General features: G+C 41.0%; 1 protein-coding gene across 1 annotated transcript; it reads right to left on the minus strand.

Annotated features, from left to right (window-relative positions):
- Positions 1-12127: 12127 nt before the first annotated feature.
- On the minus strand, positions 12128-19217 carry LOC112554839 (zinc finger protein 436-like). Its single transcript, XM_025222892.1, has 6 exons — positions 19067-19217; positions 14993-15054; positions 13727-14284; positions 13112-13309; positions 12767-13048; positions 12128-12166 (listed from the first exon to the last, which is right to left on the minus strand). The coding sequence occupies exons 1-6, from the start codon at positions 19215-19217 to the stop codon at positions 12128-12130; spliced, it is 1290 nt and encodes a 429-aa protein (XP_025078677.1).
- Between the last annotated feature and the right edge of the window lie 5119 nt (positions 19218-24336).

Below are 24336 nucleotides of genomic sequence, written 5' to 3' on the forward strand. Positions count from 1 at the left end.
TGAGTTTCGAGAATAATATGTTCTCATTCTCTCACCCCCTCCTCCTTCCCAGTTCCGTAGTAATGTCGGTCCGGTGGCGTAACGGTTAGCGCCTGTCACCAATACAGTGAAGATTGTCCCGTCCTGGGTTCAGATCTCGTATCAGACACATTGTTCTTTCTTTGTATGTGACGTCTGTTTACAGGGCTGTTGCCATCGTTGCTGGCTCGGTGTAAAACAATAACACCTCCCCTTCTCTACTGTTGACTAGAGATGATAGAAAAATCTCTTATTTATTTAATTTTTGTGGACAGACAAAAGAACTTCTGCCTGTTCTGAAAGGATCCAGTAATATAAAAGTCGTTAATAAAAATCGCAGTCCTCAAAGACCTGTCTGGCCGTTCGGTCAACAGCCATGACAAGGAAAGCCAAAACAAATGTGACGGGGCACTTTATTCGAGTAGTCTTACGACAACGGAAACGAGTTGGCACAAATGAAAACACGTTTACTCAAAATCAAAGGTGGCTCAGTATGGGTGGGGTGGCCGCCTACAGGGTTTTTCACGTGACATGTATCAAATATTTGCAGCATATGACATGTTTCCAAAGCTTAGATGTCACAGGAGTCACGAGTGCCATCCCCACACACACCAGTTCTCACTTCTACCATCATACCACCTCTCGTTGTCCAGAATCCTTTGTCTTGTTTATCTGTTTTTAATTTCAAAATTGACCTTGCAATATTGACATCATTGGCACGTGCGGGAAAGAACTGCACGCGCAGTCCTGACTGGTTAGCAAGCGGAAAGCAAGACTAGTGGACTACATCAACCTCTGGGCATGTCACCGATCCTCACTTTTTTTTTTCTTCCTTAAAAACAATTATTAGGTGCTTTTTGATGCACCCATTTAAAACAAAGAATTCACATTGCTGAAGCGGTGGACGTCACCGCAATTCACGCGTGTCATCTCCCGCGGCTTCCAGACGTCACGCAGCTGAGAGATGTCACGTGACATGCAAAGTGGGGGGTGTGCAGACAAGACTCTTCCCACCCCCTCCCCACCTTGGAGTCCAAACTCCCGTCCCTTACCCCACCTTACCCGTAATTGCCCTCGTCTGATGTCACAAACACGGACAAGCCCCTGTCGAAGGTAATTGCAGGTTTGTGGGCCAGCAGTTCGTTCCTGTGACAGACCCGGCGGTGGTGAAGATGGCTCCATCAAAGGCGGTGGTGGGTGCTGGAGCCCGCCAGACACCAGCCGGCCAGTCGCCTACGTTGAGGTGAAGGGAGGGGGTAGAAAAAAAAGGGTGGGGGGAAATAGCAACAGCGGACCTCCGGCGCTGCTCCGGTCACACCAGCAGACAAAAAGCAATTAACCATATCCGGCGCGGACATGGGGCTTTCCATGGAGGCGTCATTAGTAACCTCATCAATACTTCATCAAGCCATCAAGGAGCGGAGGCTGACTTTTGTGCTCGTTGTGCGACAACTCGACCTCGAGATCTTTTTACCCCCCTCCCTCTTCTCCTTCCTCCACTTTTTCACCCCCACTGTCTCTCACCCACCAACCCACCCTCTTCATTCAGCGCGCAGTTTTGCACGTGCGTGCGCGACATAAGGGCAGATAATCTGCGCCAGCGAGACACACAATATGGTGCCGAGGAGCAGGGAGGGCCGAGTGCCTGCCGAAGAAGGCGTTGTTTTCTTAATTAAAGCGATTAAGGCGTGCTTGTCGCTCTTGTCTGCCCAGAGTCGTGTCCCATTTCGCGTGGAGCACGTGCGCGTGGTGGTGGGCAAAGACAACATGGCGGCTATTTTGGCAAGCCTGCCTGCGGTCTGCAACGTCCACTCCCGAAAATTTGTCAACAACCGTTACCCGTCTGAAAAGGGAATTTCCTCCCGCAGGATGCAATTTCTGGCTCGTCACATCCGCCTGTCAAAAGGACAGACATGGCCCACCAACCTATTCCTTGAGCACTTCTCGCCGCTAAGAGATGGGCTGTCGTGCACTAGGACCGGCAAGAGCCAGGAAGCTGGCTTTTAAAATAATGTGCTCGTGGTGTTTGGTCACAGTTGGAGGTGATGCCAAGATGGTGTTCAGGAACCGTATCGGTTTCCCTTTCAGGAAGATGCTCTGCTTTTAGGGGTGGGGAGTGGTGAGTGGGCAAACTCCATGCTAATAGTGAACGACGTTCACATTCTTGCCTCCTCAGTATTTTTTGAGGGGTAGGTGCCCCCTTGTTCCCCTCTGGTTCCTACGCCGCTGCCTTTCGTGACTTCTTTCGTCGTGGGCGGCCCGATGGCGCAATGGAAGAGCACCCCTGGCCAAAGTGTGGAAAGTGGACTGTGGGTTGAGATCTCGCCTCAGGTTTCACTACTCTTGAGATGTGGCACGTGCTACCAGAACCAGGTTGCCATGAAAAAGCTTCAGCTGCTGAATCGGCGTATAACATCAACTAATAATTCAACAAAAACTTACGATGTATGCAATAATGATGATGATGTTATTTCTTTATTCAGTTCTTGGAATGTCATCTGATGCCTACAACATCAGATTCTGTTGGTTACATCCATAGCAACATTGGATGGCTGTACATAAGCATTATATCTTTGTGTGTGTATATATATATAATATTTGTCTTCAGTAAGTGTTTAGAGTTTTGCAAGATCCACTGCATAGGACTGTCGTGTTTGCGTTTGCGGGTGGCAAGATAACCCATCCCGGTGGTCAGTCTTGACCTGCTGCTGGACATCTGCCGTAGATGGAAACATCAACAAACCTGCCACCACAAGTGAAACTCGAGGCCCGCTGACCAGCCAAAGAAAACGATGCAGCCAGACTTGAGTTCATGGAAGACAGAACTACTAACACTTACCGTGACTAAGGCTTATGGAAAGCATTAAAAATAAAACCAATACAGTATCTCAAAGTTATTATTGCATCCAAATATAATAAGTCGTTCCCTTAAAAAAAAGAATCCTTGCATAAGTGTACTTTTTTTGAAACACAATTTTGTAAGCTTTGCCGAAACAAAATTATTATGATTGGTTGTTTTTTTTTTTGGTAGCTGAACATGATAAAAATTGCTTCTTTCATGAAAAAAAAAGTTAAAATACATTCATGGTTCTGCACAAAACTGGTTTGTTCCTAATCTTAATTTTGCTAGTCAGTGTGATGCCGACGAAAGATGAACCGTTTGAGATTCTGTAGACATTTTCGCCTGCGGTCCCCTGCCTTGGTTCTTGGTCCCTTCTGCCTGCTTGAAAGAGAGATGGAAAACTAGTGAAGTAGATTGCTGATTATGTTTCTGTATTTTAATCCTTTCCTTCTTACATTGACAAGCGATCTCTGTTGAGTTGGTTGCCTAGGTAACTATTACCTTCATCCCCATTTCACTGATCCATGATCCTCTTTAAAAACCTATCAGTTATTGACCTTCGACATTTAGCCCGTTGATTATTTTGACGACTGAACGGTTCATCAGCTCAGCTTCACAAAGAGTCTACCTCCCGCTGCTAGACATGCCTCCCTCTCCCCAACATGCTGCTTCAATCTTTTTAGTCTCGAAACATTTACGGGAGTTTAAGACCCTCTACAATACGGATTTGGGGCCCTATGAGGCGAAGACTTTTTTAGAATTTAAAAAAAAAAATTAATAATCAATTTTACTATGACTGGTCCTTCACAGTATAATTTGATTTATTTCCCAGGTAGACATTTGCTTTTCTCTGTTTCTTGTTTCATGGACTTCGTTGTTTGTTTGTTGTTTTGTTTTGGTTTTGTTTGTTTTTTGTCAAATTTCGAGTATTTCAACAACTGAGATGTTTCTCAGCCTGTTTACAAGCAGATGGTTTGTTTTGTTTATAGTAATTGGTCTTCCGGATAGAAATTTGGAACCATTTCCTTCGGCATGTGGTCTCACTCTGGTGCCACTAGCAAACTATGAATCTCCCGCCTGGACACTGGGCACTGCCGACTGCGTGCACACATCCACCGCCTGGGGCTGTTAACATCGAAAACTACTCATGCGAGACAGACCCACGGTCCCTGATTATATCTGTAGTCTGCCCACGACACAGACACAGAACTGTGGCCTCATGGAGCCATACTGGAAGAGAAACAAATGGGGCACCAAAGAAAATATGGAGAAAACAAACCATTTCATAACCACACCAAGACCTGAAGTTTGACAAAAGATCTGGTTTCAAATATCTGGATCCTATTTGCCGTTGTTGAGCAGTGGTTGAGTGGTACAAAGCTTCCCCCTTCCCACCAAAAAAAAAGAGAAAGAGGGGGTTATCCAAAGATACGGCTCAAATCCAGACACGTCCCATATCTATATACATTTATCTTACATTTTCTGCAATTTACCATGGGTTGGTGTATAGTAGTTTACTTTTTTTTTTGTTTTTGGTTTTTTTAGGAGGTGTCCACCCAGGTGGAAGGTGATCCTAAAACCAAACTCCTGGGACACGATGGAATGCTGGGGAACAAAGACGCTGCATAATTCGGAAACGAGACGAACAAGCATCAGTGGATTATTCATGGACCTTTGAAGAACTTTAAGAGACATCTCAGACAAAAATTCAACTTTAGGGGCAATGAACACAGACACGAGCAGCAAGACCTCTGTCACGATGGTGATTATTTAACCGAATAATCTTTATCCACTTGACGACAACTCCTTTCCAGCCTCAATCATCCAAGCCTTTGTCCATGTGACTGTGACTTTGACTCTCTCGTTCACCTGTACCAATGAGCAATCATATATATATATCTGCACACGTACAAGGAAACATTACATCCAGGTTCTAAAATCATTACACAGCTATTGTGTATTACATATAGACGACATTAGTTTCATAGCTCAGTAACCGTTTTAACCCTTCTTATACTACAACACTTGTATAAGAACCAAGCAAATTGCTTAGTATTCTCTGTTGTTTTTTTTTTCCACGTCAGCATTTCAGTTTGAGAGAGAGAGAAGAAGGTTATTTCCATTGACCTAAGATATTTACTATCATTATCGCTGTCATTCTTTCTACCAAAGAATCCTGATCGCTTCTGCTGACAACTCCTGTAAAGCAGACTTTCTGCCGCGGAAAATGACACTTCCACTCCAAGCGGCAAACACTTCATCCTTGCGCCTACTTCCAAACACCCTCCGACCTTCCAACCCCTGGAAACGTGACCAAATTATATTTCTTTCAACCGCACACGCGCAGATAAAAATCACGACGACAGCGCGGACGGAGGGAAGGGGACGACGGGAAGGAGGGTGGGAGACTGCGGCGATGAACGGATCAAGCGAAAGGAAGATGACACACACCCTTCTCCCGCACACTCTCAGTTATTTCCGCTGGAGGATATTGCCGCGTGCGGAGTGAACGACGTCGAGGGTCGAGACGAGGTGAGTCTTCAGCACGGGGGTCACCGCCGCCTGTCGGTGGCCCCGAAGACGACCCTCGTCATGAATGAGCCCATATGGGCTCGGCAGCTCCCTTCGGTTTCAACCCGCTGTCGGCTCCAGACTCCTCATTTGTCGCACAGCCTCGGGGCAAAATTTGGACAATTAATAGACCTGTTATCTGCTCGACTAACTTTGCCGCGGTCTCTCAGGGCTCTCGCACAAAAGACTCCGCCCAGGCTTCCACAGATCCCAGATAATGGCGAGGTCCTGCGCTGCTTTTCTCCTCCCTCACTCCCTCTCTCTCTCTTTCCTCCGCGTGGACAAGAAGCGATTACATCAGGTCTGTCACGTGGGGTGGGGGTTGACAAATGGTGGGGGAGGGGGTGCATTAGCCCCTTGTAATTCGCGGGTCTGCGCGGGGTGCGTGTAGGGTCTGCAGCAGTGGGGTCCCTCCCCAAGCAGCGGGAGGGTGTCCGGGCAAGAGAATGGCGTTTCAGTCTTAATTACAGTGATTCTTCGGGACGAGCCAGCTACCTCGCTGCTGTGTTTGATGTTTCCTGAGGAGCGGGTGTCCCTGGAGACTTCCCAGCCGCTTACCGGAGATTTCTGGCCGCTACCACAGTATGAAAATCGCCCTCTATCGGATTAAAAATTCGAAAGCAGGCTTAATTTCAGGCTTAAGTGTGACGATTATTAAAAAAATACTTTTCTTTTTTTATAGTTGTGTGCTTTTCATCTTATTCTGATATAATTTTGCTCAGAGTAGGAAAAAATATACATGAACAGTATTTCCAGAAGGTAAAGCGACTTTTGTCAGAGGTGGCTCGATAGCGCAGTGGGAAACCTGTCAAGTGAAGATTGTATTGACCATGACCATTTAACATTTGCAAATTCGTGATGTGGAATCTTTCAACCACAAATAATCATTAATTTATTTTTTAAAGTAATTAAAAACCTGCGTCTATTGGCGTTTATATGACTCTTACTGATCATCAAAATCGCTTGGACAGACCCAGCGCGCGCTGTACTAGAACTTGCTAAAGTTACCATGACGCCATATTACCACTCTAAGTATCTTGTAGACCAGCATGGAACAGGAACGGATCACCTGCCACCTCGTTATTTTATTTTTTAAATTAAAGAACTAAAATAGTTAAAGGGACCTATTTTTTTTAATCAAAGAAATAAAGTAGAGAAAACACAAAGCATTCCAGATCGACAGCTGTAAGGTTGACGAAATATACTAAAATATATTGGCAAGACTTTTCTAAATACTGAGAAGCTTTACGAGGAATAATATGGTGGATGTCAGCTTCAGGCAGCCCCAGCCAGAGTCCATCCATTAGTCTGAGCTCAGAGGCTCCACTAATGTACATGTTTAAAAGTGAAACGGACTTGCCTGAACACTGATCACAATTTTGACCATCTTGAGACATGCTGGACTTAAATAATGTTACTAATTAAATTATGAAAATTATTAATAATTGTAAAGGGTTGCACATAAGTATACGCACCTCCTGAAACGTTTTCAAAGTTGTTGACACTGGATTTCATGTGGGACAGGTAGAGTGTGTTTGTCTGTCTATCAAATATGATTTGTCTCTGATGCCAAATGGAGGTCGGTCTTTGGGTCGGTAGTCTTTACATAATCGGTCTTGTGAGACAGCAAACAGCTTTTTCTCATGCACCTGCGACGATTTCAGTGTCCTTATGACAAAATCAGATAACCATCAGTCAGAGTGATCATTCCTGATAACTGCAGGACAGTGTATTTTGGATTATTGTGGATGTGTTTAGATAGGAATAAAGTTTAAAATATAACTGTGATTTTTCCATAATTTGTTTGCGTGTTTTATAAAATGCAAACTGTATTTCAGAATGAATGAAATAAAGATAATAAAGCGATACATTAGTATTAATATTATAATGCATGATATAGCAGCTTGTTTGTACATTTAGAAACTCTGGTTATGCTTGTCTTTCTAGACCCAATCAATCAGACAATAAACAAAAGTAATTGTTTAAGATCCATGCTGTTTTAACAAAATTTATGTCAATTAATTTAAGAAAATAATTACAACTGAAATTTTACCATTTGACTTTATGAAGGGAGTACAAAGGTTTATAACAAGAATTATTTTGTGTGAAAAACTCCCTCCTTGTCCTCAACTCATTACTTCATTGTCAAGTCAGAGACAGCTGACTGGAGACCCACAAAGAACAAAAGAAAAAAAAAAAACCCTCTCACTATCGGCAAGTCGGAAATGGACATTAGACAAGCCATGGTTACAAGGCTATCGTGGGATGGACCAATTAGCGACTCGGGGGTTGAGCCTTCCGATGGCTGGCGTCGCGCCTTCGTTTTGCCGCCTTTTTACAACTTTTCGACGACTTCTTTCACTCGCCAAAGACCGGCGAACCAATTAACACTCCTCCTTTTTAAGCTGCGCCCTCCGCTGGAATTAATTGGCGCGAGCGTTTTGCTGAGGTCTGGAAGTTTCCGCACGGTGAGCGTGGACTGCCATCCTTTTGTGCGCGCGCAAAGTCAAAGAGTTGAACGTGGCTTCGGGGCATGAATAGACCTCAGGGAGGTTTACAAAAAAATCGGTGTCATCTGGGTTTAGTGTCATGAGCCTGTCGAAAGGCTTCTTTTGGCGACCTCTAATTATCAGGCAGCAGAACTTTTAATTATGTGAGACCAGATATTGTAATCCGATTTTGCACCATCCACTGTGAGCGCAGGATACAGAAAACGCTTTTGCTTACATCAGGAGATTCTTTCGCTGTCGCTCCTGCAGGAATCTGGCACAGAGTGGAACAAAGTCTAGATTGTTCTAGTGATTTCTGAACTGTGAGAAAAGCTCAAAGAAAATATAGCCTGCTGTTTGGGGCTCTACTGGAGGATTTATGATGTTTGTATATATGGTTGGGTAAGTTCGTCCTTCGCGGTATTTGTCACACCAAACAGCTCTTGAGGTTAGCGGGGTTGACCCCTCGCAAAACACGCTCGGAACCATCTAACCAGATGAGCTCTGTTTGGCGATCTCGTCCACTTAACCTGACGTGGAGTGATTCATCTCTCTGGTGCCACCGTCATTGTCTCCTTTGGTCCAAATCCAGTAATCGTCCCTTGATAATGTGCTAAACGAAGGAAATCAGAGGCCACTAAACCCGATTGGTACGATCTCTGAGGAGGTGGAGGAAATGACATCCGGGGACGGTGAGTCGGGTCAAGTAGAGGAAGAATGTGGTCTGTCACTCCGGAGAGGCCTCCCTTGCTTCTCAGTGTTGAGTGACCGCCGTAGGCTCGCAAGATAGTAGAATGTCCATTGGTTTTTCAGAAATGCTTTGGATATCATAAAGAAATCCAAATAATGCACTGTGCTCCTGAAACTGTTTCAATCTGTCTTCAATGGACGCAGTGGCCGTGTCTACGACAGCATTAAAAAAAACTGACTTCGAAATGTTCAGCAGGGTCTTCTATTGTGTCGTCGGCAGCCTCGTAGTCAAATTGTCGTTTAGTTCTTCTTTTTCTTGGTACTTGGTCTTTCTCAAAGCTTGGCTGTATTTCTAACTCGCATGCAATCTCTGTTGCATCTGCTAACACTTGCTTGAATCCCTTATCACTTCTCAGCTTCTTGAGATATTCCAGGGTTTGATGCATCTGCTTTATATACCCCCCCATACACACACACTGACGCTCACAGAGTCCATCACATATTGATAGGTAGTATATCACGTGATTACATCACTCTTGTCTACACGTCCTACTCGATGCCCGGGAGACAAACCCACATCATTTCTACACACAGATTATCTTTTTTTTTTTTGTTCGTCCAGCGCGTGCAATCATTCATGCATTTAGTTGAAAGACAAGACTTATCACTGACCACCCACCGACTTATAAAAATCAACCAACCTGACTTTGTATGTCGGAATGTACAGCCCACCCGGCAGGACCTGGAAGACAAAGGTTTAGAGCTGCTGCTTGCCTCACCTACTCGAGGTTATACTCGTGCTGCACAGAGCTTCTGTATGTGAAAGGTATTCCACACGACTTAATACTTGGAACATGGATGAAACTGAAAGAAGCAAACTGGAAATGTAGTTTCGATTTCGATGACACACTTCACGCTGATGAAATGCTGCGTGGCTCTGTTTATAACTCGTGGTCTCGTGCTGAGAGATGAGGTAAGCCATACCTGGCGGGGATCCGAGCAACAGGAATTTCCGAACCAGAGCCTGAATGTTGATATCAACTTAGACCCACCATAGGAACTGGGAGACGAAGGGTACCATTCTGTCCACTGTGCTTAATGAAAATGAGCGCTGATGCTAAATGTAAAATGTTTAAAGTAGACAGCTAAAGTGGCAGTGAAAGTGGTTCATCGTGTCCAGGGCAGGAGCCAAGAGGATTAACCCTCTTCTTTGTCCCATTTTTTTACTTTTCTGATAAACGAAGTCCCCAATTGTTGCAAAGCATGAGTTGATCCCTTCACCTGCCCGAGCAGTTATTGAACCAGCGACCTTGTAATCCACACTGGAGTTCAATAACAATGAGGTTAAGCTGCATGTAAAGAAAACTATTACCAGACGACAAAGCAGTCAGGTCACACAAGCTGAAACCATTAACTGTAATTTATAATTTTACCTCCACTCATTTGTAAATTAAATTTCCAGCCTGCTAAGGAATGCAAACGTTATAGACATTTGCAGTACATCTACCAAAGAAATAAGGCAAACATTCAGGACTGGCAGAATGAAACAAGCTCAAGAGTTCATCTGCGCTGTTTTAAGGCTACACCTGCAAATTGATTGGGAAAGGAGACAGGACATAAAGCAGACAGCTACGGTTTCCCCCTCCTTGTTGCATAAGCTATCCTGTTTCCACTCACACCGCTGGACTTTCATGACTATCAACTTTCGTTTTGCTAGAAAAGGTTCTTGTAGACGGAATTTAGATATAACTAGTATATACAAGAGGTTTTTGAATTCTACATTTGTTGTCCTCCATTTACTTAAGAGGTGGTCAAGGCTAATGTATCCCTACTTATCACCCTACAACATATGCAAGTATACATCACGCACACATACATACTAACCATACATACATATAAACATCGCTAGTAACAAGACCACTTCAAGGATCAATCGCTAATAATAATGAAAATAATTTTTAAGTGCTTATAGTTATGTCTAAAAAAGTCACACGAAAGATGAATGTGACATGAGATGAATGTGACATTTTTATTTCCTTCTTTCATTCATTCTCTCTTCTTCTCTGCTATTGCTCAGTGACAACTCCTTGAAGGCCCCTTAAGTAATTTTCTTGAATTGTTTTTATTAATTACCATTTTGCAAATTAAAAAACATCATTCAAACTGCATTTGATAGTTTCTTTAACACGAGCCCAACATATTCATTGCAAAATATCTCAAAAAGAAAACCTGCAAATTCATGCTCTAAAAACTAGAACTAGGAATGTCACATTTTTATCATAAAAGTCAAACAAACAAGTCAAAACAATGTATCTGCTGAAAATTGTTTCATTCTTTAAACATTGCAAACATAATTTTCTCAATTAACTCAGAATAAGAAATTCTTACAAGAAAATGTAAATTATTCAGTCATTTGGAGTAATTTATCCTCCAGTAAGAACAGGATCTTCATATGCATATCAAGGGATACTCGTTAAAAAAAAACAGATTGCAATTATTATGCCATCAAAAAAGAATCAGGAAGCTAAAAACCTATCCAAACTTTTTGCCTTTATTAGGTCTGTCAATTGCAGTGCTCTGTAAACATTAAAACTTTTAAAAAAAATCAGTAACAGTGTCCATACAATAAATGTTAATCACTATATCTAAAACCCACTGTATTAGATATTTAAATAAAAAGTAATACTTTCTGTTTCAACAAATGCTATAGGGAGAACTTTATTTTCCAGCAAAACAAATAATTTGAAAAAAGAAATAAAGACAAAACAAACCACAAGAAAATAAATACAAGGAAATTCAACAATAGGAAAACCAAGATGAGTGCCTCAATGTCTACAACATAAATTATTATTTGCCCCCATTCAACTCTCTGACTTCCTTTCCATCAATTACTATTTTCTTCTCCCCTCCACACACACAACCCCAGCTCCCATCCCTTAATTTTAGCGCATTAGCTGTGATTAAATAATACAAAAATGTTGAATAAACCTGTATATGTCAATATGATAACATACTTTAAACAGCTGCACATTTTAATCATTGATAAATTTCTTACAGCCAGGTGATACCTGTACCTGATGGAGGACAAGTCCTTTAAAGCACCTTTACACACACTGCAGAGGTATTTAAGGTTTAACATCTCTCCCCTCTGTAGCTTATTATATGCATTTTCATATACACTGCTCTCAACTAGTCTCTTGAAGTGAACTGAGGATCACAGTGAATCACAATGTCATATTTTAAACCAAAGAAATGACCTGAAACAGCTTTACACAAACGGCAGTGGTGAGGTGTAACACAGTAACAAATGAGCATGTGTAGTTTGAAATTGAATGACCTAATCCCAGCATTACAAATATGGCACTAGGAAGGCACTTTAACACCTCTAGCCTTCATCAGCCTTCATGTTTTCAAAATAGATCAGCTAAAATCAGCTTTCCACACTTTGCAAGGATGATGACTTGATAAGAACTTCAAAGAAGCTTTACCTAGCATGCACGGGTAACAACAAAGACCATCATAGGTCATCATCTGTGTTTGTAAAGTAGATGAACACCTAAAAGCAGATTTACACACAATGCACTTGACACATCACTGTAGATTAGCATGTGCATTTTCTAAGCAGGCGAGGACTTGAAAGCAACTTTAAACACATCAGACTGGTGAGGTTTAGAATCACTGTGACTCACCTTGTGTCTTTTGAAAGTAGAAAAAAGTCTAAAAAAAAGCTGTACATACACTGCACGGGTAAGATTCAACATAATTATGAATTAGATTGTGTCTTTTCAAACCAATTGAAGAAGTTAAAAGCAGATTACCACACACTTCAACGGTAAGATTTGTTATTTCTATGGACCTGCAAATGCTGTTTCAAATGAAATAAACTTTTGAAGGCAATGTTACACACACTGCACTTGTGAGGCTTATCACTGTGAACCTGTCCTGCTGTTTCCAAGCATTTTGATTTTTTAAAGGCAGCTTTACATATGTTGCACTGGTAAGGGTTCTTGCTGCTGTGGATTTGCCTATGTTTTGTCAAATAGGATAATGTTTTAAATACAGCTTAACAAACACTGCTCTGGTAACGCTTCTCATCACTGTGAACCTGCCTATGTCGTTTCAAATAGGATAATCTTTTAAATGCAGCTTTACAAACCCTGCACTGGTGAGGCTTCTCATCACTGTGAACCTGCCTATGTTGTTTCAAATGGTATGATCTTTTAAATGCAGCTTTACACACACTGCACTTATGAGGCTTCTGATCACTGTGAACCAGCATATGTTGTTTCAAACATGATAATCTTTTAAATGCAGCTTTACATACACTGCACTGGTGAGGCTTCTCATCATTGTGAACCCTCATGTGCTCTTTTAAATCAGATGATCTTTTAAATGCAGCTTTACAAACCCTGCACTGGTGAGGCTTCTCATCACTGTGAACCTGCCTATGTTGTTTCAAATCGTATGATCTTTTAAATGCAGCTTTACATACACTGCACTGGTGAGGCTTCTCATCACTGTGAACCTGCCCATGTTGTTTCAAATCGTATGATCTTTTAAATGCAGCTTTACACACACTGCACTTATGAGGCTTCTCATTACTGTGAACCTGCCTATGTCGTTTCAAATCGGATAATTTTTTAAATGCAGCTTTACAAACCCTGCACTGGTGATGATTCTCATCACTGTGAACCTGCCTATGTTGTTTCAAATGGTATGATCTTTTAAATGCAGCTTTACATACACTGCACTGGTGATGCTTCTCATCATTGTGAACCATCATGTGCACTTTTAAATTAGATGATCTTGTGAAGGCAGCTTTACACATACTGCACTGGTGAGGCTTCTTATCACGGTGAACCCTCATTTGACTTTTCAAATCAGATAATCTTTTGAAGGCAGCTTTGCATGTTCTGCACTTGTGAGGTTTACCAGTGTGGTCCGACATGTGTTTTTTGTGCAAGGATGAAAAATGGAATGTAGACATACACACTTTGCACTTATCAGATTCAATATCACTATTACAGTGCTGTTTTTCTGACTCAGTACTGAAGTTTGCTTCTGTCACATTTACATTTCTCTCATGCTGAGGACTTTCAGTCACAATATCCATCACCTGTGTAGTTTTACATCCAGCAACATCCACATCTTGAAGTTCAGGTGATGACATGCATGCTAAAATATCTTTATTTTTCCTGCAATTCCACTCCACCTCCTGTGGTACACTCTGTGCCTTCAAGTTCTCCATTATTGTGGACTGAGTGTGTGATTTTGTCTGCTCTGACTTTACTGCAGCACCAACGCCTTGACCAGAGTGATCTTCATGCTTGACCTCAGAAGTAACTGGTCCTTTTGCATACTGTGTCTTCACTTCATAGGTATCGCCTTGGCAGATCCAATAAAATTCATTATCACTATCAAGTTGAGAAACTGCATCCTGGCCAGGCCATGATCTCTCAGTCTTTACTATATGATTATGCTCAGTCATATGTGGCCATTCTGTCTTCACAATGTGACTGTGCTGCTGTTCAATTTTAATGAAAGAAGTGGAATCTTGAGAATTCATCTCCACTTTCGGAACGTTCTCACACTTCCAGTGTGTCTGTGCAGTTGGATCAATTTTTATATTATGGAGTTCTTGGCCGAAGATACTGTCATGCTGCATGAAATCATTCTGTAAACATTTTGTCTCATTATAATCAGAGCAAAATGAACTTTCTGCTTTAGGTATTACATTATCACTTAGGTCTTCTTGTGCCTCAGCCATATATTTCGTTTCAGTCTCTATGAGTGTACATGGGACCTGCATCTCGCTCTTCATGGAAAACATATCTTTGTGCTCTCCAAAAATTACTGATTGTATTTATTGTCTTTTGGGTAAAAGTACTTTTACACTTACTGTAGACTAACTTTCCATGAAGCTCAAGATCTCAGCTTCATCAACTCTTTTCTTTCTATTGACAATAGAAGACCTCCTGAAGTCTGTTGTAATCTTATCACACCTGAAACATGACAATTGTAATGATTCAGCTGTCATGGAAATTATAAGCAAACATCTAAATGCAAGGGAGATTTCATATTATAGCCGCTCTCTCTGTTAGAATGAAAGAAAACAGCTTTCATTGCTGCGGCTTTCTTTAAACACGTAGGTTCTTACTCAGTAGCAAATTCTGTAAAAATTACTGAATTGTACGCTTTTTTTTTTTTTTTATCTAAGATTATGTGGTACTGGCTACAGTATATTGAATAAAACCGTCGCCATCTTTAGTGGGTCGGACAAACTGCTGAAAATCAAGGCATTTAACCTCTCAGAACAGAAACAAGGAAGTAAAATAAATAAATCATGTCTGTCCGTGCTCAGAATTAGAGGAATGAGGCATACCGTGTAGGTGGAACTTGTGGACGTAGAAGTGTAGTCACACCATGAATCCATGTCTCGAGAGTCTAGAAATTTGAAATCAGTTTTGATCACTAAGAACAACAACTCCGTATTTTCTTTTTACGAGAGTTACCGCCCATGTGTTTAAATTTGTATAGAGAGCCGCCACGATGCGTATCACGTGGAACACAATTTAATGGCCGCGGCCTCAGCTGGAGGACAAAGAATTTAAGTCTCCACGCCATTGTCCGAAGTATTAGAAATAGAACTCTATTTTCCCGACAGTGTGGACAAGAAAATAACTTCGCCTGTACCACAACAATCAGTGTCGTATACGAAGCAAAAATTAAATGCGATCGACAGTGCTGGCCTATACAAACTGCCGAAGCACAAATCAAATCAAATCAGACTTTATTGTCTGTCGAAGAGACCTAAGACAGAAATGTTTCTTTTGCTCACAAGGGCAGGCACACATACTCACACAGAAATTTAACACACACACGTACAGTTAGGAGAAAAGATTGATTATCATGGCAGTTTGGATCTCCGTCAAGTGGTCAGTGAAATTTCAATACTTTATATGTCTTGTATATATATTTTTAAAATGCGTTGGCATGGCAGTCTGCAACGAAATGTGTCTGAACTGCAGTTTCTTCATCCTCCTAGTACTTTGTCAGCTGATACTACTATCTGTTCATTCACCTGTAGGCAAACAGCATCACAAATTGTCATCTATGTCATCTACTTCTGTTATCCATAGTTTTAGGGCGCTGCAAGTCGACATGACACGGCTCATTAGTCCCTCCACTTCGCAAATCTAAAAGCAGAGGACGCAGAGCTGCCTTTTCTTTTCCTTTTTTCGCTTCCTTTTTTTCTTTCTTTTTTTTTCGTTTCTCTTTTTTACCCTTTTTTTGTTTTTTCTTCATTTCTTCATTTATTTTGCTTTTTCCCCTCCTTTATTATTTCTCTTTCGTTTTAAACATTTTTTCTAACTCTTTTCTTGCTTTTTTTCAGTTTCGTTTTTTCTTTTCCTATTTCATTCTTTCTTTCCTTTTTCCATTTTTTCATGCATGGGGATGATCAACTTTTGCTTAGGAAAGGGTGAAGAGAGAAGAGTGGTATTCGTACTAACATGCTTTGAAGTCAGAAATGCACCCGAAATTGGGTGAGTGGTTTGCTTCTTTACATTCTGACCCCAAGCAAGAATTATCTTCAGGTAAGTTCAGTTTATTGCATGAGACTGTCTTCCCCATCGAGATGTGAAAAGCATCTCTGCTGTCGCGAGATTCGTGGAAAATCTCCACCCACCTCCTTTTTCTCCCTCTGACGTCACTAAAGTATCCTCGCTGTTAACGCTCAAATTTGCTGTGACCTACAGACATCCTGACGTCATTGGTTCCAAGTAAGGTCAAAACTTTGAGGGAAAAGATAAGACAGGAAGGTAAAGACCTTCGTCAGAAGAATTTTAATGACTTTAATGGCAGTGATACCTTTTGTTAACCCTGTGAGTGACATCGGACTGAGTGACATGACACATGTGTCAGCCCTGAGCGTAAACGTCAGACAATTTCGACAAACTGCAGAGCGAAAGTAGAGACGCATGCATCCATCCAATCAGAAACTGCCACGTATTTCGATGGAGGATAGGTGTGCCTCATTTCATCTTCGTGTTGAAACTGTGTCCCCTCCCACGTCTACTGAAACGGGCGGGAGAGCAAGGCGGAGCTAGAAAGCAGTTAAGCAAACTAATAAAAGTGTCACACCTGTTTAAAAAAAGAGCATTTTTTCGTCTCTCTTGTAGCTGAGTCGTACTGCCACACATCTGCTGCGTAGATGCACTCGCTCCATCTTTAAGAAGGCAACACACAGACCGTTAACAGAGCTACATTGCAAAAAGCTGATACGTATATTAAATTTTCTGCCAGCACACAATACCCACCATTCTGAATACGTTTGTTGTCCTAGACCCCTGCAAAATTGCCGACAATAAAGTTATTGGAAATATGCCTTAAGGTTTACCTCTTTTTGACTTTGTAATCGGAATACCCATAATTAGTTATCAACTTTGCTCACCATTGGTAGGTATACATATTTTCAAAACTGGATTTATTTATTCTTAACATCTGGAGGAAAGGATGATAATTGCATCAAGGAAAGCTTTCTTAAATTTCTGTGTTGTAGAGATGAGTGGCCTCACAGTTGAGCCTCTTTCTGATTTAAGTCACACCGAGGGTCAAAACAGGGAGAACATAAACCAAGCTTGTTCCAAGTTACAGACTTCAACGAAATCGCCGCGACTGGTCAGGTAGAGTTTTGGTTCTTGTTCCTCTTCTAACTTTTCTCCATCTCCTTAATTCTTGTGCCTTAGTCTCACACACGTGCATCTACCCGCCCACGCACGCGCAACTTCTTTGAATGATCTACAAGTGACGCGCACACTGCTACCTGTCGCAGATGGCCGTGACACACAGGAGCGGATAACCGCGTCGGACATCAAATAACGGCCACGCAAAGGGAGAGTTATCTTTCATGGCTTCTCCTCCAGACGGGGGGGACCTAACCTACGTCTGCCAAGGTTCGCGAGCTCTTTGGGCGCGAAGGAAATTAATGATAGGGTGCCAGGGAAGTATAACTCTAGTTGCATGAGCTTGCCAGCTCATTAGCCTGACAGGGGGAGGTGATTAGCTGGCAGCCAAGGTGGCGGTTTTCGTGCTGGGATTAATTGATGCTGGAGGAGGGATACACACATAACGACCGAGGCAGCAGATTAGAGCAATAACATAGATTCATTTGCCTCGTAAACTTCATACGGAGATGATAGAGGACCTTTTATTTTCTGGGCTGGTGGCGGGTTGCGTAACTGGAAAGTTCCGCAGATGAGTTGATGAGCGTATTGTTGATGCTCACAGCCACTGCACAGTGTGATATTACTACAAGCCAATTTGATCATCGTTAATTTTTGTTTTTTATGGGATTTTTTTGGTCACAAAGCCTTATTAAACACGTTGTTTAGAATGCTAAATTACTCCGAGCTACTTCAGGGTAAGGCAGCCAGCTCTGTGAACAGATGTCACCATCCACCCAGATCCCCATTTCCCCACAGTGCAAAATCATCGCGAGGTGGAAGCACTTTCTCTTCTAAAAAAACACATTAAAAAAAAAACCCAGAACAACAGCAACATGTCACCCTAACAGTCGTAGGGGAAAAGGATTGGCACTACGGTTTCCTCCCACTACCACTTCATAACATTATCCCTCCGTCCCCACCTCGACCTATTCCCATGTGATAAGAAATTTCCAGAAGATTGAAGCGTTCACATGTTCACATCTCAAATCAAGGAATAAAAGATGAAACACTAAAACACTTTTAATATTAGAAGCTTATATGACACAAGCTGTTAGCATACAGTCACCGAGATTGCTCCTGGCTCCTGAATGCTAAAGTTCTGCTAAATGTGAACACAGTTTAGTGCAATTACTGCCATGTCCTAATTAATAAACCATGGGCATTTTTTTAAAATGTCAGATACCGTGAAAAACTACGTTTGTAACAAGTGTTGAGAGTTTAAAATTATAGTCTGCTCGTCAACCTTCGTCAACGTTGAAGATCATTTCTGGCTTGTGGCGCGGAAAAAAGTCCCACCCCCTCAACACCCGCTTGCCCACTTAGACAAAATGTGTTTCCATATTTATCAGGGGAGATAAAAGTCGGCGAAAGTAAGGGGGGGGGGGGTTGAACTCCGCTTTCAACATTTCCTAGACAGGTTGAACCACTTACATTCACTGTTCCCTGTACGTCTGTGAATTTAACTGTAAGTACACTGGGTGGGAGTGTGTGTGTTTCTGGTCACCAAGTATATAAAAACTGTTGTGATGAATTATTATCACAAATATGACCACCAGAGGGCGCTGCCATTGCTGTCACCTGAACACCTACGTCATTTTGTCTCATTCTCTCCATGCCTGTCGTTCGTCGTGTCTAGTTTCGCGACTTCCCCCACCCCGTTTACTCCACCACCATCCATCCTAACCTCTTTCCTTTCTCCCTCATTCCCGTTTCAGCAGGCCACGAATTACCCATCTCTTCAGACTTGTTCCCATCGGGTGGTAAACAGCAAATCTCTAGAGTCGTCGGCCCATACATGATAATGAGGCGTATCCAGGACCATCTCCCCCATACCCAACCCCCGTCCTCTTTGCCCGTGATATCCAGCAGAGAGGACGGCATTTCATCTCCGATGGGTAGTCGGGATGGGGTGGCTAGGGGTGGGGAGGTAGCAGAAAATGTGGCGATTCAAAGCTCGTTTGATTCGATGGTCGTAAGTCGCAAAAGTCCTCCTAAACTTAATTTACAACTGCCGGAAGCCCAGCCGGCCTTTGGTGTGATGGGCGTGTCCCAGGCGGCAGCGGTCCTTCAGGGGACAAGACTCCCAGAATCTCCTTCACTTCCACTTGGCCCCAGAGGCCAGAAGGTGCTTTTAAATCACTATCAGGCTCTCGGTTAACGACTCTACATAAATGAGAAGACACGTAGATAAGAAGGAAACGGAAGGAAGACTTCCACCTCGAGACTTGTTTTACGTTGTCGAGGGCGATGTCGGCGTCTTCACTCAGGTACTAAAATCAAAGGAAGTCGTCCTGTTCGGGAACCCTTTGAAGACTTTTTTTAAAGGGAGAAAACTTCTAGCGAAGCAGACTGTTCGACAGTTGCTGTGTAATCTGAAAGAATGTTCAGCTGAGTTTGCAACTGGATGACAGGCAAAAAATCCATTTGTTTACAGTGGCCGTGGAAAATGAAATGATGACATAGTCATTTATTTTTAACAAGAGACTAATTCCCAAAATATGCGCTGGTGATCACATTCTTCCTACTCAATACTTCCGTTCAGGGGCAGTAAGTCATCGAATATTATTAGCACTCCTCCTCCTCCTCCTCCTCCTCCTCCTCCTCCTCATCATCATCATCATCATCATCATCATCATCATCATCATCATCATCCACCCGATGCGACCCTGACTCAGTCCAAAAAGTTTTCGTTCTCGCTACCTCGGCTGAGCCGATGTCCATTGCGCGCAATGGGCAACGGATGCCGGCAACCTACCTACTCAGCCGCATCGTCTCACGAATGACTACAATATTAGTCATTAGAGTACGATGAAAAAACGCCGAATTCAAGATAGAACGACAGTAAATACGATTTTAAAATGCCTTTTATAAAAGTTAACAGATTGTAGCATGAAAGCAGAAGAACAGGGAAGAAAATTAGGGAAACACGATTGATCGAATCGACCAGTACGTATATTTGCTTACTGAGATTACCGAAGGGTCAACTCACAGGCCTTATAGCATTGAAAATCTTTATTTTTGCAATATATTTTGTAAATACTGAAATTAGGAAATGTGCACACAAAAGCTTGTGGGTTATGTTGGTATGGAAAGGTTGCTTCGGGTGACGAGTAACCGCTTATAGTGAATTAATGCCCAGGGCGTCTTCCCTGTCGATTGTTTTTCATTTTCGAAAACCCGACTAGAAAGTCGATCAAGGTCGAATCGAACGAGTATATGATTTTTAATCTTCTTGTAAAATTATGCAGCAGTACGTTTTACAAAAGCAGAATTAATCAGCAAAAAACAGGATTAAACACATCGCAAACACGAAATTGACAGACCATTCCTATACGTGCTCTCGCATCGTTGTAACAAGAACGGCGTCAACAACACAGAGCTAGCACTGGAGAATGCTGATATTTTTAATAAGAGAAAAAAAATGTCTAAAGAGCTTTGTGAGTTTTTTAATATGTGAAACATCTGTGTTGTTTTTACTTTTGATGAGGAGTAGAGGTGGGGGACGTCAGTCAGATGTCCGCATCTTGATAATTCCTTTCCAAAGAGTTTCCAAACACGTCCAGAATGCTTTCTAAAAAGTATAGAGGCGATACACCAAAAGCAGAAAGAGAAAAGGGGGAAAATATATATTGTAGCACCTAATAATATTATATTGTTAGCCTTAGGTCTTTTAAGATGTTCGATTTTTTCTTTTTTCTGTACAAAGTAGAAGTCATTTTTCAGTAAGGGAGGAGTCATTTCGATTTCTCTCCTTAAAAACAAACAAGAAGAAAGAAACAAAACCAAAAATAAACTGGTTATTTAGAAAAGTTCTAAAATTAAGAAATAAAATCATACAAATAGATAAAACATCTATAATATCACCAAGGAAGAATAATTCAAAGCTAATGAAAACGAGAACCCCACTAATACGGTGATCTCCCTGTTGGGGCTCTCCATTAGTCTCGGTGCAACAGTCCACGTTGTGTCTTACTCGTATTAACTTCGTCATAAGCAGTATGCTTCTTCTTACTTTCTGCTTAGGTATTTTTTTTAAATGCTTATATTGTCAGAGAGAGCGTTCATTTCATTCCACAATGTAACATCAGCTTGATGGAACATGCATTCGTTCTTAAACACTGTTGGTCATTAAATTTATATATCTCCCACATGTACATAGAGCGTTCCTAACGTCTGTATGCAGGCTATCGTACACGAAATAGAATAGTAAGCGTTTATTTAAATTAGGTCACGGCTTATAGCTTCAGAAGTAATTATATACATTACTCGCTCGGTTTCCCGTACCTATTTTTCTATTTAGAGGATTAAATGCGATCGCCATGTTCTGGTTACTAAAAGCAATACCAGTAAAATACTGTACACTATAAAAAAGCCATTCATGTTGGCCTTTATCGAAAGGATCTTCTGCTGAACATTACCATGATCTGAAATGGTTCTATTTGTTATTGTTGTTTGTTTTTGTTTTTCTAGATTTAGTTTGTTTTGTTTTTTTTAGCAAAGAGTGACTTACTATATGTAAAAGTATGTGAATTAAAGGAAAACTCGAATAGACATAGAAAGTTGATACCACATCCCCAGTCCAAACACAAACCAAAATCTGTGATTATTGTAACTTGGAACAATTCGAAACCTTGTTATAGCTTTGCACTTATAAAGAGTCATATACATTATAACTGCTAATGAATTGTGAGGTCATGCTGACAATACATCGCAATAAAACATAAAACAACTATTACCTTGTAACACACTTAGATATACAGAGACTATAAAATTTCAGACAAAATATTGGCTTTTTGTGTGTTAGACAATGAAGCCCAGTTGTCAGAGAACTACGTCTTTTCAATGTATCTGCAGTGAAATAGGTGAAGGATAGGTCTCTAGTTATTTTTATCTCAAGTATGCTCGGAGCAGGCTATTAGTATACTACAATAATTGCATCTGCATTGAAGCACTGTCTATTTTACATTATCACTACATCTCAAAGTCTTCAAATGTTTTTGTGTATTAATGACAAAATTATATTTAATATCTAATGATATATATTGTTTAGAGAAGAACTGCCCAGATTATCATCGATTGAAGAATAGAAATACAAGCTCGAGTAGCGTGAAAAGAATTAGAAAGATGTAGTTAAGTGTATATGAGAGCTTTGGGGATTGATACAATAATCTTCAAATTATTCCCGAGTCAGGTGATGCCTGGGTGTATTGCATGATAATGAAGGCTTTAATTGCTAGACAAAAATTTGATAACATGTCATAAATTCTACTGAACGGTCTCAGTGCACATTCCTGTTGATATTATTTCTAATACTTTTGGTCGGCTGACTTAGCAGTATTTAACATAATTTATGAATCCCATTTAGTTCCCCTGGCACCGACATCTTATGTGAACACTGTTTAATTCGAACTGTATTTGATGCATAATCGTCTGTTACAAATGTCCTTACAGTGAGTAGTGTTATGTGTATTTTGGCTGTTCCCAATCCACCACAAGGGCTTTAAGCTTTGAATGGGGCAATCAGTGGAGGCAGCACTTAAGGATGCCTCCAAAAAAAGCAGTATGCAGGTAACAGCGCTGCTGCAAGACATAAAAAAGATTGATATAAAAGCTCATCAAAAAACATCCATTCCATGGCTAAGAATCAATGATATTACACTTGTATACACCACGTGCTGTTATTTTGCTTAAGTCTACATAAGAATATTAGCTTGTTTTTTTATATGACGAAGGGGAAAATACAAAATTTAGATGCATTTTATCTTTCTTGCAAAAACTTTATTCAATTTACTTCGAGATTACTTCAATGATAAATAATGTTACCTTCATTTCCGATAGACTACTAAAGAACTCGAATAACTATCCTAACTGCGGATAGTAACCCTGCTTATGCCTGGTGGCAAGATATTTGTTTGAGGATATTAGCTTATTGAGAAAAAAACTCTATTTGCTATGAAAACTAAAATTATCTCTATCTCATTGACAGTGCCCCATTAACCAATGTATGAGAAATATTAGTGATTATAATTGGTTCGTGGCCTGAAAAAATATCATATAGTAACAACATATTCGTTTTACATTATTTACTGTCTGAAGGACAATGAAGAAAGAAGTAAAAAAAAGTTGGAGAGAGGCCTCTGCTTATAACGTCAAAGAAACTGGAATATTCATTTTCTGAAATTTGGAATATGAAGGTCTCAGCCAGACTACCACAAATATGCAACTCATATACGGCATATATCAAATATGGAAAATCTGGGACTTGTACTTGTCAAACATCATCTGTACATGTTCTCACCATTACTGTTTTGCATTTTACAAAACGGATCTGCACTTCTAATGTTCAAATGTTGAAACTTATACACTTGTTTTGTATTTTTCTTGTTTTGCTTCTTCTTTGTAAAGAAATGTTGCATAATCAAAAAATGCCTTAAAAGACAATTAAATGCAGCCAAGACGCTGATTTCCAGCTGTGCTTACTAATTCGAGAGTAATGATATTGTCTCTTTAATTTAAACACGTGTCAAATCTTTTTAAGTGTTGAACAAAAAAAATGTGTGCGTTGAAGTACCTAGTCGCCATGACTTGCTGTGTTTAACGCTTGTACAACATACTCTGTCTTGCAGTGAAGCGGCGGACAGCAGTCCGAGATTTGAGAGAAAAAAGTAACATCGCTAAAATTCAAAATTGCAAGTAGTTAAATATCTGTTGAAGACCAGCAATGAGGCTGTGGGTTTCTATACATATTTGACCATCTTTGAATGCGAAACAATCACAACACTTAGCTATAAGTTATGCACATTATGTAATGTGGAAAGCTACATACAAACAGTTAAAGTGAATTGGAGCTAGTAATTTTATTATCACAAGCTATCTATGATTCTATCTCCAGCTAGCTGTAACATTTCGATTTTGGTGGTTTTTTTAGCCAGAATTGTCAGATTTTACAGGTAATCCTCGAAAATATTGTCAGACTTATATGACAAGATTTATATTATCT

The sequence above is a fragment of the Pomacea canaliculata genome, linkage group LG14 (genome assembly GCF_003073045.1).
Source record: "Pomacea canaliculata isolate SZHN2017 linkage group LG14, ASM307304v1, whole genome shotgun sequence".
Lineage (NCBI taxonomy): Eukaryota > Metazoa > Mollusca > Gastropoda > Architaenioglossa > Ampullariidae > Pomacea > Pomacea canaliculata.